The sequence below is a fragment of the Aricia agestis genome, chromosome 7 (assembly GCF_905147365.1).
Source record: "Aricia agestis chromosome 7, ilAriAges1.1, whole genome shotgun sequence".
In the NCBI taxonomy this organism is placed as follows: domain Eukaryota; kingdom Metazoa; phylum Arthropoda; class Insecta; order Lepidoptera; family Lycaenidae; genus Aricia; species Aricia agestis.
Genome location: NC_056412.1, coordinates 18,854,772 through 18,868,717, shown reverse-complemented (window position 1 = coordinate 18,868,717; position 13,946 = coordinate 18,854,772). Strand labels below are relative to the sequence as shown.

The 13,946-nt window shown below is 36.1% G+C and overlaps 1 protein-coding gene across 1 annotated transcript; it reads left to right on the top strand.

Moving 5' to 3' along the window:
* The first annotated feature begins 1,083 nt into the window (after positions 1-1,083).
* On the top strand, positions 1,084-3,944 carry LOC121728567 (protein MAK16 homolog A). Its single transcript, XM_042116741.1, has 8 exons — positions 1,084-1,196; positions 1,281-1,327; positions 1,408-1,551; positions 1,850-2,032; positions 2,189-2,318; positions 2,523-2,726; positions 3,104-3,175; positions 3,834-3,944. Exons 1-8 carry the CDS (start codon positions 1,182-1,184, stop codon positions 3,930-3,932), a joined length of 894 nt encoding a protein of 297 aa, XP_041972675.1. The 5' UTR covers positions 1,084-1,181; the 3' UTR covers positions 3,933-3,944.
* The last annotated feature ends 10,002 nt before the right edge of the window (positions 3,945-13,946 follow it).

Here is a 13,946-nt window from a genome sequence, read left to right as displayed (position 1 = left end):
ACAGCGGGGCTAAAATGGTCGCTTTGGAGAGTCATATTATGAATCTTATGGTCACTCTGCTAGCAATTCATGTCTAGTAATTCGTATTTCATATTCGTCAGTTTCACAAATGAAATGAAATAAAATAAAATGTGACAATTTTAGCCTGGCTGCTCTTTATAGAATATATTCGTATTTTGGAGGAATTTTTAAATTTCAAAAACTATTTCTTTACGGCCGTTCCCAATATTTGATCTATCTCTGGTTTTGCCCTACTAGAGATAGGAATAGCTCACATTAGACATTAGAGACATATATTTTATGTCAATTGTGAGCTATTCCTATCTCTAGTAGGGCAAAACCAGAGATAGATCAAATATTGGGAACGGCCGTTACTAGAGATTTATGAAAAATTCCTGACGTTCAATAATATCAGCATCCCTAACGCAAAATAATTGTAAACAGTCCAAAGATCAAATATCTTTAATTTTTGTTCAAAGATTTGTTGTTTTGTTCAAAGATCTTTAATTTTGGATAATAACGGATACATATTTTGTTTAAGTTTTGTTGTTTGAAGTTCTTCATCTTCTTCTTGGGAATAATTGATGTTTCTTCATGTCTTTGTCACTTGTCTCTGATTTCTTTGATTATCCACTTCAGTGTTGCTGTACTGCATATTGTAATTAATTTCGCTTATCTGTGTCCAGCCGTCTGTCTATGTCACTGACTTTTTCCGTAATGGCTCCCGTTTGTTGTTGCCGGTATCTTGTGGTGTTTCAGTTTCTATTTTTTTGCTTTTTTGTGGTGTTATCTCTACGCTCTGACATCTATTTAGATCATACATCCTATTTCTACTCCTAGCGTTTGGTGTAATAGAACTGCTGCCGGTTTCAATTCGTCGTGGCTGTTTCACTGTGACCACAACGCGTTGTGACTCATGTGAGCCATTTTTTCGCTCATTGAGCGATTTCGGTCTTTGAGCGTAACATAAACATCCTTATATATTGTTTTTCCCCCAATATATACAATACTCGACACTGGCCATGGTTAAATAGCCGAAGTGCCATAATAAAAAAAATATATGTCTTCGCTGTTAAGTCATTTGTCAACGTCATTTGCATGCTTTTTATTTTCCGAAGTTTGTTAAAAATTTCATGAAGTTTTAATATTATTTAAAAGTAATATAAAGACAAAAAGACGAAATGCAGCATGATGATGTAAGTTTACTTTATTTTCGTGAGTTAGAATTTTGTAAAAACTGTTAGAGGTCGTTTAATAATCATAATTCAAAATAATTTTAGGTTGTATGGGCGATCATCAACAAAACACATTGCTCACATAAAGTAACGTAAGTAATTTTAACCTTATTTAGTGTAATATAATTCACAAATATGATGTAGTTGAATTAATAAGCATTTTCATTTACAGGACCAAGACTCAGCATTTCTGTCGGAATGAATATAACCTTACAGGTTTATGTAGCAGATCGTCGTGTCCCTTAGCGAACAGTAAATACGCCACGATAAGGGAAGAAAATGGCGTTATTTATCTCTATATGCGGACTGCCGAGAGGTAATGTACATCACTTGTACATATGCATTGGTTTGTATACTACACCTATGAGCTGCAATATTGTTTTGCTAGTAGCGGATTAACTCAAAGTATTTCCATACTAAAACCATCTATATTGGTTCAGGAGTAGAATGGATATCCACAATATGTTGTTATCTTCTTTTCTAATACTATTCTTCACATTGTTATTGTATAAAATCCCTTAATTTCTATAAAAGTAAAAAGTGTATTTGACTTTAGGAATTGTGGTTGATGTGGTATTTTCTATTAGTTTCTATGTTAATAAAACTATTTCCAGGATAATGTTTCCAGCGCAGCAATGGGAGAAAGTGAAACTGTCTAGAAACTTCGAGAAGGCAATTCATCAAATTAACGAAAATCTTTTATACTGGCCAGGGTTTATAAAGGCAAAATGCAAGCAAAGATTCGTAAAAATAACACAGTATCTTATACGCATGAGAAAACTTAAACTACGTAGAGTGTAAGTTTATAATGTTGCCAACATTTTTACCTTTATTTAACATGTTTTCCATAAATATTTGTATGACACAATTTAAAAATTTTCGGTAATTAAAACAACATAATTTTTTCACATTACTACATGGAATGTGTTTTAAGAATTATTTTTATGTTGCAGTAAAGAATTAGTGCCAATACAACGTAAGATAGAGAGAAGAGAGAGAAGACGAGAAGAGAAAGCTCTAGTTGCTGCCCGGATAGACAACGCTATTGAGAAACAGTTGTTGGACCGTCTTAAGAAAGGAACCGTAAGTTTACCACAATTTATAATATATTTGAAAATCCAACCGCCTTGAGCTTCAAGTAACATCACTTAATTTTACAAAATGCTTCCATTATATCATTAAATTTTTCTGATGCACTATCTTATAGCTCAGCCAGCGCGTTTGTGCTGAAGCATGGCTTTTCCAACTAATATTTAAAATGAGTAAACTTAATATTATTGTTTACAGTACAATGATATATACAACTTCCCGCAAATGGCGTTTGACGCTGCACTCAAAGCCGAGGAGTTGTCCGATGAAAGCGAGGAGGAGAAATCTGAGGATGAGGAGGAGAGAGAGATGGAGCCGGAGCTGGAGAGAGAGCTGGCGAGGAGTGTGGACGAAGCAGACGAGTTTGTGGAGGCCGATAGTGATATGGACAGCGATAGCGGGGTAAAGCTAATTCTACACTTGTGGCTGCACTCTGTATTTTTTACCAGCCCTACTTATAAAAATATTGTCTGTCAAGCTCCTTTTAAGTGTATTTCTCCCTGTACGTAAATAGTAATTTGAGTATGACTATGACAGAAAAAAAATGTTTGGTATAAAGTCCCTAATATACTACCATCTTCATTAACTTACTTTTTCAGTTACTCCTTTAATTTTTATTTAACACACTACCATCTCCAGTCAATCTTTAAGTTTTATTTATTACTCTGTATCATTTTATTGATTACCCCAATGTTGCCAACTCCTAAAACACAGAGGCAAACACCAAAAGTAATAGAAAATAATATGTTTGTGTATTTACTTTTAAGTTTTTTTTCCAGGAGAGTGAGTCGGGAATGAAGGAGAGTGCGGATGTGGGGAGTGACTTCGAGTCGGACACGTCAGATATTGAGGTAAGAAACTATATTGAATACTTAACAAAAAAAAATAAATCTTTTTCTCATTACATTATATGCCAGACAACGACAAGTGTACCTTATATTTGCTGAGTACTACCTGAAGAATTGGATCACAGGCACAAGGGGGACCTATATCTTGACCGCTGTAAAGTCGACCCTCGTAGCATACTAAATGTATGCTACGAGTATGCTACGGGGGTCGACTTTACAGCGGTCAAGCTTTGCACACAGCTAGCAAGCGTTTTGTGATTATATCGATGCAAATGTGCGATAGCATCGCTAAAAAGCCGCTATGTGCTAGGTCCTTTAATATTTTTATAGTGAAACAATTACTATTAATCACTGATTCCTAATCAGTGGTCCTCAGGAGCAAGGAATTTGGTCCTCGAATGATTTTAAATAAAGCTCTGAGTTACAATATTAGTCCTAGGATAGCCGACCTTTTGATGACGATAAAAGCTCAGAAATCACATTAATTCTAAAATATAAAAGTTTTTTCTTTATGTAATTTCCTATTGAGTTTTTAGTTCCTTCATAGTGGTCCCTGTATATAAGAAAAATATAAAAGTAGTCACTGACCAAGAAAAGGTTGGGAACCCCAGCTATAAATGGTTATAATTAAGGAATAAAAGGTATACTTTGATTGTTTTAGGACATTTCACTGAAGGTGAAGAGCAAGAAGCCGCGCGTGGAGATAGAGTACGAGACGGAGCCGGTCGTTAATATATCCAAGAAGAAAATAAAGCATTGATCAATCACTTAACATTTTCCTTTTTTTGTCTATTAATAAATACTTAGAATATGTTGCCCGCAACTCTGTTAGCAGAAATGTATCGCTTTGAGGTTTGTTATCGCGCTAGAACCGTACATATTGCAGTGGTCATAATGTTCTATGTCATTTCGGGAGTCAAAGTACCTGCCGTTGTACCCATCAAAACGGTTTGGTGGTGTAAGGGTCTAAACACACTAGGCTGAATTATGCCGGCGTAATTTACGTGGCCAAAATTACGTTCAGCCATTTATAGTGTGTCACATCAGCTTACGTCTGATGTGACACACTATAAATTACGCGAAGAGCCGAAATTTCGCGGCGTAATTTCCGTTGCGGAATGCGCGCGTAATTGAGTAAGTATTTAAAATTCTCAGATGTAATGTGTGCGTTAACGCTTTGGTGTTAAGGTTGGATTTGCTATGTTCGGTTTTGATAATTCCGTCGCGTATAGTGTGTTGCTATACAAAAAATTACCGCCGAATCGCTGCCGAACTTTACGCTCGACTCGACGGAAATTCGGCTCGCGACGGAATTTCGGCATAGTCCGTATTTTGTATGCGTTTGATACGCGGCGTGTGTTTAGACACTAAGAGTTAAGACCTAAGGGTAAGGTAATAGATATTTAACTGTGTATTATTTTTTTTAGTATAAAAGTAGTCTGTGTCGTTTAACTTTACATCTGTGCTAAAATTAAATATTGATACATCAAAATAGGTCCAGTACTGCAGTGGTCCCCAACCTTTTTTTCATACGGCCCGGGCTACAAACATGTTTTGGACGTGGTGTCGCGAGTTCGCGACTCTCGGGCCGCAACAAAAAATTTTTAGGGTGAAAAATAAAGCTTTTTTCAAAGTTAACGATTTAAAAGTGGAAAAAGTTTCACGACTTCGACGACGACTTTACATTATAATTAATTTCAAAATAGCACGCGGACCACAAATAAAGTCCCGGTGGGCCGCATGCGGCCCGCGGGCCGCGGGTTTGGGATAGCTGGTCCAGTAGTTTCGGTTTTCGGTGCAAGTGCAAACAAACCTTTCTAGCTTATGCAATATACATAGATAAAATAACAATAGGTATTTCTTAGTAACTGATGGACTTAGTCACAGTAGTTCAGTTATTCAGTATAGGCACTTTCCACTTAGGTTGCTATTGTTACGTAGTTAATTATATTATCCTCAGCAAAACCCTACCCTCAACCTATTTTATATTTTATAATAATTATTACATTTACCTACATCCTCTTTCGCTGCTATAGTAGTAACAATTTAATGTGTCACGTTATCACTTATTAAGGCTTTGTGTGGACAGCGACTGATTAGTGCAAGTGATTAGCTGGCTTCGTAGTTCGTTTTGCGAGTGCAAGTGCGAGTAGCCACGTCCCGCGCGCCCTTCCTTACAAGTTACTCCACTCGCAGCGTGGCTGCCACTAAACACGTATGGACATTGGACAGGCAGTGTTTATTTAGTGTTCAGCTAGCGTCGGACGCTCGTGTTGTTTTGCAAAACAATGGCAATGTGGACCGAAGACATACGTACTTATGCGCAGAATAAGTATTTTAAATACCTTTACAACTGTAAAGTCGCCAGCTACATAATTAACGAAGCCCGAGATGCGGCGTGTTCCCGTTTCAGACAGCACCGCGTTTAATTTAAATACTTCTTTGAGTATGTCCAATAATTGCAAGCGCGCTTCTCGATGTTCGTTCATATGCTCGCTGGTCGACGGCTACAACTAAATTTACTAAACAGGGCCACTAAACAAGAATGGGACACTATTTATACTACTGACTACACACCTGCACTCTACAACCTAAATTACTAATCACCTTCACTCGCACTAATCAAAGTGAATACATCCTTCATATATACCGCGTAATAACAACAACAATGCCACGATATGTAACTTAATCAAGTTTAAATTATTGTCATTTAGATCAAAATGAACTGAAGTAACAACGGCAATTTTATTTCCGAATTCAGGATGTGCTTTGTTCGTGACCTAATTGCACTTATCAGTTAATTAAGAAAGTTGAGAGCGGGAATGAACGTATGAGGCGTGATAGTAAAACAAACTTTCTTTGGAACTCTGCGCATAATCATCTCCAGTAGCCAGTAGGAGCACAGTAGGAGTATAAGTTATAACTTATAAGCTATAACCTATAGGTAGAATTGTTTGTATTCTACTATAATTGTAAGAATTAAATATACTTACTTACTTATATATTAATAACTGCAGTCTGCAGGGTGTAACAAAACTAAGTGATGATGCTTTAGGGTGTATACGTGTCAGTTGTATAAAGTTCACTTTCACAGTGAAAGTAGTAGCGCTGAAAGAGCAATTTTTTTGTGTGATTTGTATGGGCATTGGGCATTGGGCAACAGCCGGCCCGAGCGTCGTGGTCCATTCAAGAGTTGTAAAAATAGATCTTGATTTTTTGACATCCGCGGTTGCAGATTGCGGATGTTTCGGATCTTAGGTATATAAAAATATAGTACATACCTATATAAATAATGAACTAAAACAATGAAAAAGTATTATTTAGTATTACATGGATATAACAATTTTGTGAATGAAAATTTTAATTTGATTAAATTTTCATTCACAAATTATTATTTCTGTACTTAATACAAAATAATACTTTTTCATTTTTCCCTATTTTTGACTTTACTTATTTTTTTATTAGTAGGTATTCGGAGTTAAAAATATGAACATTATACTTAATAAATAGCAATAATGTCGCTTTTTCTGATTCAAAGCGGTTATTTATTTATTTATTTAACTCTTTATTGTACACAAGAAAAACATAAACATACAATTAACATGGAAAGACGACACAAAGGAACTGCTTATTTCTAAAAGAAATCTCTTACAGCAGCCCTACGAAGAGATACAGTGTAAAAGATAGCAGATAGGACGTGCACAATCAATATTAACTAATTAAACTAAATAAATTATAAATACTTACATCAAAATCAAACTAATTACCTATTTATACTAAAACTCTATAAAACCTATATGAAATCAATAAATATTAATATGTTTATAATATACTAGCGACCCGCTCCGGGTTCGCACGGGTATAAAATATAAATAGCCACTAAAAAATTATTAAAATCGATTCAGCAATTAGCAGTTTTATTTTTATTCATTATAGCGGTCGCCCGCGGCTCCGCCCGCTGCATACCCAGGAAAGACTTGGTCAGCAAAATGATTGCCAGGTCAGTTCACAGACTCCGACACTAACATAGACGACGCAGTCATTATAATACGCTGGCTGCACACTGCATCGCCTTGGGCACACCCACTATCGTAATATTTTAATTTCGCCATAACTTCTAAACGAAACGTCCAATTTTAATCATTCAAAGACCAAATATTATCTATATAAACTGTACTTAGAGATGAAATAATTTATTTTGATAAGGATTATTAGCATGAGTAAAATAAATGCGTTTAAATGTAGTCCAAAAAAAAATCAAGATTTTTAAATAAAAAAGGGTTGTTGTGCCTCACTTGACATAGATAGGTATAGTGTGTCGCAGACATTTTTATAGATACTTATAAGATCTACATTTACTTTGAACATTGTATGGTTCTATCTTTTATAGTTTAGGCAGATGCAGATACAGTCCAAATCTTTGCGGAAGTTTCAAATTTGTGGATGCGGATGCGAATATTTGTGCAACATCCCTGATACCTACCCTAAACTGGGCCTTTAGGGCCTAAAGCACAGAAAAAAATTTAAGTACGGTTTATTGGTGATAAACGATTTTTTTCGCAACAGAAAACTTCTCCGTTGCGAAAAAAAACGTTTATCAGTAATCATCACCAATAACGGTTTATTGGTGATAAGTGATAACTGATAAACGTTTTTTTTTGCTTACATTTTTACATTTTTCTAGTATAACCGATATATACTTAGGGTTAATTTAGGTTTCGGGACTTGAAGTTTCTCCATACCCGGCAAAATCTGTTCAGCTGTTTTGGCGTTAAGAGGTAACAGACAGACAGACATAGGTACACACTTACGCAGTTATAATATTAGACATTAGTGTGGAATCATTATCAAAATTAACAATTTATTTACTGAACAGTATAAGTAATTTTATTATCAATCACACTAACTATAAACAAACATAATTAAAATGTTTATTCGAAATGGGAATAGTTCAATTATTATTGCTCTTAAAATGAAATTAGGCTGGCTGGTAGACAATAAACGCTACAATAAAGCCCAGAGTTGGTCCTGAGAGGGATATTCGGCGTAAATAAAGTGGACTCTCGGGCAGTTAATTAAATGGACATCCCAAGTCTTACGTCCCACTTAAAACTAGGTTAATGACATTGGTATCGATGGCGCATATTATGTAGTGAGATGAGTGAGATGATTTAAGATAATTAACCAAACGGCGGTCGGAATATTTTGTAGGGTGTTTATGTGTCCCTTTGATAGATTTCACTGTGAATGTAGCAGCGCTGAAAGAGTTAAGACTAATTATCTTATATCTTTAAACGAGCAATTCTTGTATATGTCGCAGTCGACTGATTAAAAAAGCCATTCAATCAAACAGCTAGCCCTTTGACTGAACAACGCCATTCAATCACACGGCTATACGTCGTTTAGCCGACTTGTTGATTTCAACGTTCAACACTTTAGCTAGATGACGCTTAGCTAACTGGTTAAATGGTAAATTAACTAAGGTGAACATTAGTTTAGTGCTATTATTACACAAGTGTAATGATAACAAGTAGATTGATTGTATTCTAACTCATTTTGGACACAATTGCAATAAATACCTTGGTGATGCATTTCGTAATCCTGTAATATTTCCTCGAATATTAGTTTAAATTTGTATTCACTCGTATGTGCCCCCATAATTTCAATATTTTTAGAAATACTTGTAACCTATATTTAAGAAAAATATCTTAATATAACCACAAAACACCGGTTAGTTACCGCCATATTGTAAACAAAATGCACCTAGCGCCACGGTGGTGAGCGCTGAACTACTAATATTACTACTAATATTATACTAATCAAACGGCGGCTTTTGAATCAGCTGTAGGGTTGAACGTTTAGTGCGACTTAAATATTCAATTAAAAAGCTAGACGTATGATTGAATGGCGTTGTTCAGTCAAAGGGCTAGCTATTCCAGCAGATGGCGTTGTTAAGTAACACGAAGTCAATGAGTGTTTGAGTACTTCTGTTTATAATATGAAAAAAAATGAACCAACAGAGGCGACGTGGCCAACGCCTACGGCCTCGCGGTCTAGGGCCCCCGAGTCCGTCAAACGGTTTGACTCAAACACGTAAATTTTGGTTTGACTCAAACCATTTTGATCTTTTACAAAGCTAGTTTGAACGGTTTGTCAAACATTTACGTGTTTGAAGCTTGTTTGATGAAATTTCATATTTTTGTTGTGTTTGACACGCCGTTTGATCGTATAAGTATATCGAAATTAAAAATTTACGTGTTTGAATCAAACAGTTTGACCGTCTCGGGGGCCTTTTAGTTTTGTTACATTCTGTATATTCTCCACACACGTCCTATTTCTCAGATTGATTATGATTTTCTAGAATGATCCGTAAAAAGGATCCTAGCAAGGGCTGCACGCTGTGTGAGGACTGAGGCCGGCCTGAAGGAAGTTACGGGAATTCAAATTATGAATTCAGAGAGCCATTCAGGATGTTTGCACCCACTCCAGCCTGCCGAACACTCCTTTGCTTCGCTGCAACTTCAGTCCGGTTAAAAGATTGATCGTCACGTGATCATTACATTAAAAAAATTGAAAGCTGGTGCTCTCGGGATTAAAGGCCGAATTGTTTTTTGAAAGTTCTGAATAAATCAAAAAATATGGCGCAAGTCGAGTTCAGAATAGGCCAAGCTCGTTCGTTAGTATTCATGAGGGGTGTGTTGTTGTTTATTTATTGTTGTTCTTTGATGTTTTAATTTTCTAACTTTTCCGGTTGCGTCAGTTTTATACATATTAATGGCCTGCTTACGTCGACGACATACTGAAATACGTTATTACATGTCTATTGTTTACTTTATTAAAGCTGATTTTACTCTACTAAAGCGAAGTCAAAAAGGAAACATACAATTCTCGTGATGCGATGTTTTGTTGCAAAATTTCTCCGAAACGGCTAGACCGATAGTGTTGAAATTTTGTGTGCCTACTCGAAATAACGTTTGTGAATCGTGTGAATGTTTGTTACATTTTTAGGCTCCGGAATAACTCAATATGCTACTTCTTTACCAAATACAGTATCATATATACCTACATAATATAATAAAACTGTAATAATAGAAATTCTGTGCATTAAATATATGCAAAAAATAATAAGCGGGAGGTATCAGTATATAAGTAATCAGTGTATAGAAGCAAAAATGTGGCTAGTTTTTTTGTGTCTGTCTGTCTGTATGTTTGTTCCAGCGTCACACGAAAACTACATATCCGATTTGAATGCGGTTTTCTCAGATACTTAATATATTTGTCTTCTTCCAACTTAACATCTGGTCTATAATTTTTTTCCCCCACCCCAGGGGACAACAGAGGGGGTCAGATTTTGTATCAAACTTTTTTCTTTAACACGAAAACTACTGATCCGATTTGCATATGGTTTTTGCAGATATGTTTGACTTCTCATCTGATGTATAAAATCCCCCCCCCCCCCCCACCCCTCTAAAGGGTTTTTCTTTTCAATTGACTTTTTCTTTTCTATTGACTTACTTCGTTGTAACTTATGAATAGCGTTTATTTATTTTATTAATAGCGTTGTAATCCTATTTCGTATTATTCATACTTCTTTACTATTATAAATGGGAAAGTGTGTTTGTTTGTTCTTCCTTCACGCCCAAACGAAGCTACCAATTGACTTGATTTTTGGCATAGACTTAGTTGAAAGGATGGAGAGTAACATAGGCACAGAATATATATTAGTAGTACCCTTTTGGTCTTAGGAAAACATTATGATCCCAAAGGAGGCTTAAGCGATATTCGAATTTCACGCGAGCGAAGCCGCTAAGCTAAAGCTAGTATAAAATAAAAGTACAATCTTTCCGTGGGATATTGTAATAACCAAGTTTTTCGCTCAGAGCCGCGGTTGCTAGTTATACTTAAATAAAAAGCCCCCACATAGAATTATTAGAATATAATAAACCGTACTTTGCATTCACCACAACTTATTGGCAGTTGTAAAATATTAGTTTATATTAGTTTGCCGGCGAACAATCGCCGACACCGCATTGTTCTGCGCACCACGATGTATGTGCTATGTGCTCCGCCTAGTTCTGTGTACGACTTATCACTTACCTATTGGGTACAGGTAAGTCGTGTTTCGGAGTTTTTTAAACAGGACCTTAATCTTTTATATATATACTTATAAAACTCAAAGACTGACTGATTGACATAGTGATCTTTAAACGCACAGCCCAAACCACTGGACGGATTGGGCTGAAATTTGGCATGCAGGTAGATGTTATGACGTAGGCATCCGCTAAGAAAGGATTTTGATAAATTCCAACCCCAAGGGGTTCAAATAGGGGATGAATATTTGTATATAATAATAATTCTTAACGCGAGCGAAGCCGCGGGCAAAAGCTCGTATTAATATATTTTATAATATCTTTGTTGATTGGTTAATTTAACGTGTGCTAATCAAAAGCTCTAGCATTCTGACAATTGTAATTTGCGCGGCGGTCATTCTCATTCTCATGATTTTGACCCAATTATTTTTAAATGAACCTAATGAATCCATACTAATATTATTATAAAAGTGTGTCTGTCTGTCTGTCCGTTACATCTTCACCCTCAAAACGGAGAACTGATTTTTCTGGCTATGGGATACTTTCAGTCCCGGGAAGGACAAAGGATACTTTTTGTCCCGGTAATGTACGGTCCCCACGCAATAAACGAATTTTGGCGCAACGGAGATGAGTATCGACTGTTCTATTAATAAATCTAGTGATAATACTTATGAATACAAAACGCAACAAAAATAAATTAAAAAAAGAGAGAAAGAAGCGAGAAGAGTCCAATCAAAGTCTCTTGGAACGTAAAAATATGAAAGTTTTCCCGAGCTAAGTTCGTCGGAGAATTCCCACTGAATCTTAAACGGTCAATTTGCGCGCATTCAGCTTGTCTTTGTGATAAAAGATTGCAACAATGATGATAATTAACTCAAGAGCAGCGGTTCTCAAACTGTTTCATAGAACGCTTTAAAATTTATCTATCTATGGAAACTTGCTTTATTTTTAAACGAGCTTTTGCCCGCGGCGTTAGGAATATTATTATATACAAACTTCCATCCCCTATTTAACCCTTTGGGGGTAGAATCGATCAAAATCCTTTCTTAGCGAATGCCAACGTTATATCATCTACTAGGGTTGCTGAGGATTCCTCTTCCGCTTCCTCATAATGAGGAAGTTCCGCAATATTTCGGGTTCCTCAACCGTTACCGCATCCTCATAAATAAAAATAAAAAAATCCTCTTCCGCTATCGCTTCCTCAAAATTTAAGAGGAATTTATGAGGAATTTCACTGCGCATGCGCGTCGCGTATCCAATCATGGCAACGCACACGCCAGAGCCAGAGAATTGTATCACTCACCTTTTTTTTGTGTTCGTGTGTTGTGCACTCGAGCTCGTGCTCGTAGCTTTACACATTGGACTCTGTACTGTCACAGAATATTTATATAGTACTAAGATACTGTTTTTACAATCGCTGTAGATGTAAGGCTCGTAGTACAAGTGAAAACCTTCATGTGCTGTCGACTTTACCTACAATTCATACGGTACCTACTTTTCTCATTCGTAGAGAATGAGAAAAGTATGAATTGTAGTAGGTAAAGTCAACTTGAGCCCCCCCCCCCCCCCCTGCGCCATCATCAAAAAAAATTTTTTGTTGAAATACTCAATTGCTGGACCGATGTTGATGATTATTGTGTGTGTTTTGAGAATGGTTTATATTCATAGTTTGGTCCACTGGAAAATGCCCTTTTAATTAATTTTTGTGTAATGTATGTACCTAATTATGTACAGACAGGACAAAGACTTTTGGGTTGGGTCCGCTAGTATTTATAATTTACTATCATCCTCTTCCTCATCCGCTTCCTCTTCCGCTTCCTCATCCGCATCCTCTTCCTCAAAAAATATCCTCTTCCTCATCCGCATCCTCTAAATTTGCGCGTGAAAATTCCTCTTCCTCCTCCTCTTCCTCATAATCACTTCCTCAACAACCCTATCATCTACCTACATGCCAAATTTCAGCCCGATCGGTCCAGTGGTTTGGGCTGTGTATGTACATTTGTTAGGCCTGAGAACAGGTTTTTATATACTTTCATATTGATACTAGAAATAATTTATATGGCAAAACAACATTTGCCGGGTCAGCTACTGACCGAGCTTTGCTTTCGATAAAACACGAATAAAATGTCATTTTCTATATATATATATATATATATATATATATATATATATATATATATATATATATATATATATATATACAAGAGTTGCTCGTTTAAAGATATAAGATAAAAACTGCAAAGCAGTTATTGTCTGTGATGTAATAATAGGAGAAGCAGCTCTTCAATGAAACCGTAATTAATTTCCATACACCCTCGCGTAAGATTATGGACCCTTTTTTTGTCACGCCTTACGTAGACCCTCGTTGAATTATCCGTGGACCCCTGGGTCCACCTGGACTACTTTGACAATTACTGTCCTAGATTACAAGTATTTCAAGCATCTTCGTTTGAGGTGTAATTTTGAGTTTTATTAAAAGTGAGGTGTTTTTGTAAGAAAATTTAAATTTGTTTAATTTTACAAAAACGAGGCGGGCACTAAGTATATCTACTTATTACACCTAAAAGGGTTGTTCAAAAAATAATCTAAGATACAGTTTATACCTACACCAGTCCGATTCCAAACTATTGATTGATCCTAGTTTATTTAACCCACTTCTCACTTTAAACTCGTTTGTGTAATTT

Excerpts from the sequence above, each read along its gene's own strand:
- LOC121728567 (XM_042116741.1), top strand. Across the intron at positions 1,552-1,849 it reads TATATGCGGACTGCCGAGAG|GATAATGTTTCCAGCGCAGC; the intron begins GTAATGTACATC and ends AACTATTTCCAG. Across the intron at positions 2,033-2,188 it reads AAACTTAAACTACGTAGAGT|TAAAGAATTAGTGCCAATAC; the intron begins GTAAGTTTATAA and ends TTTATGTTGCAG.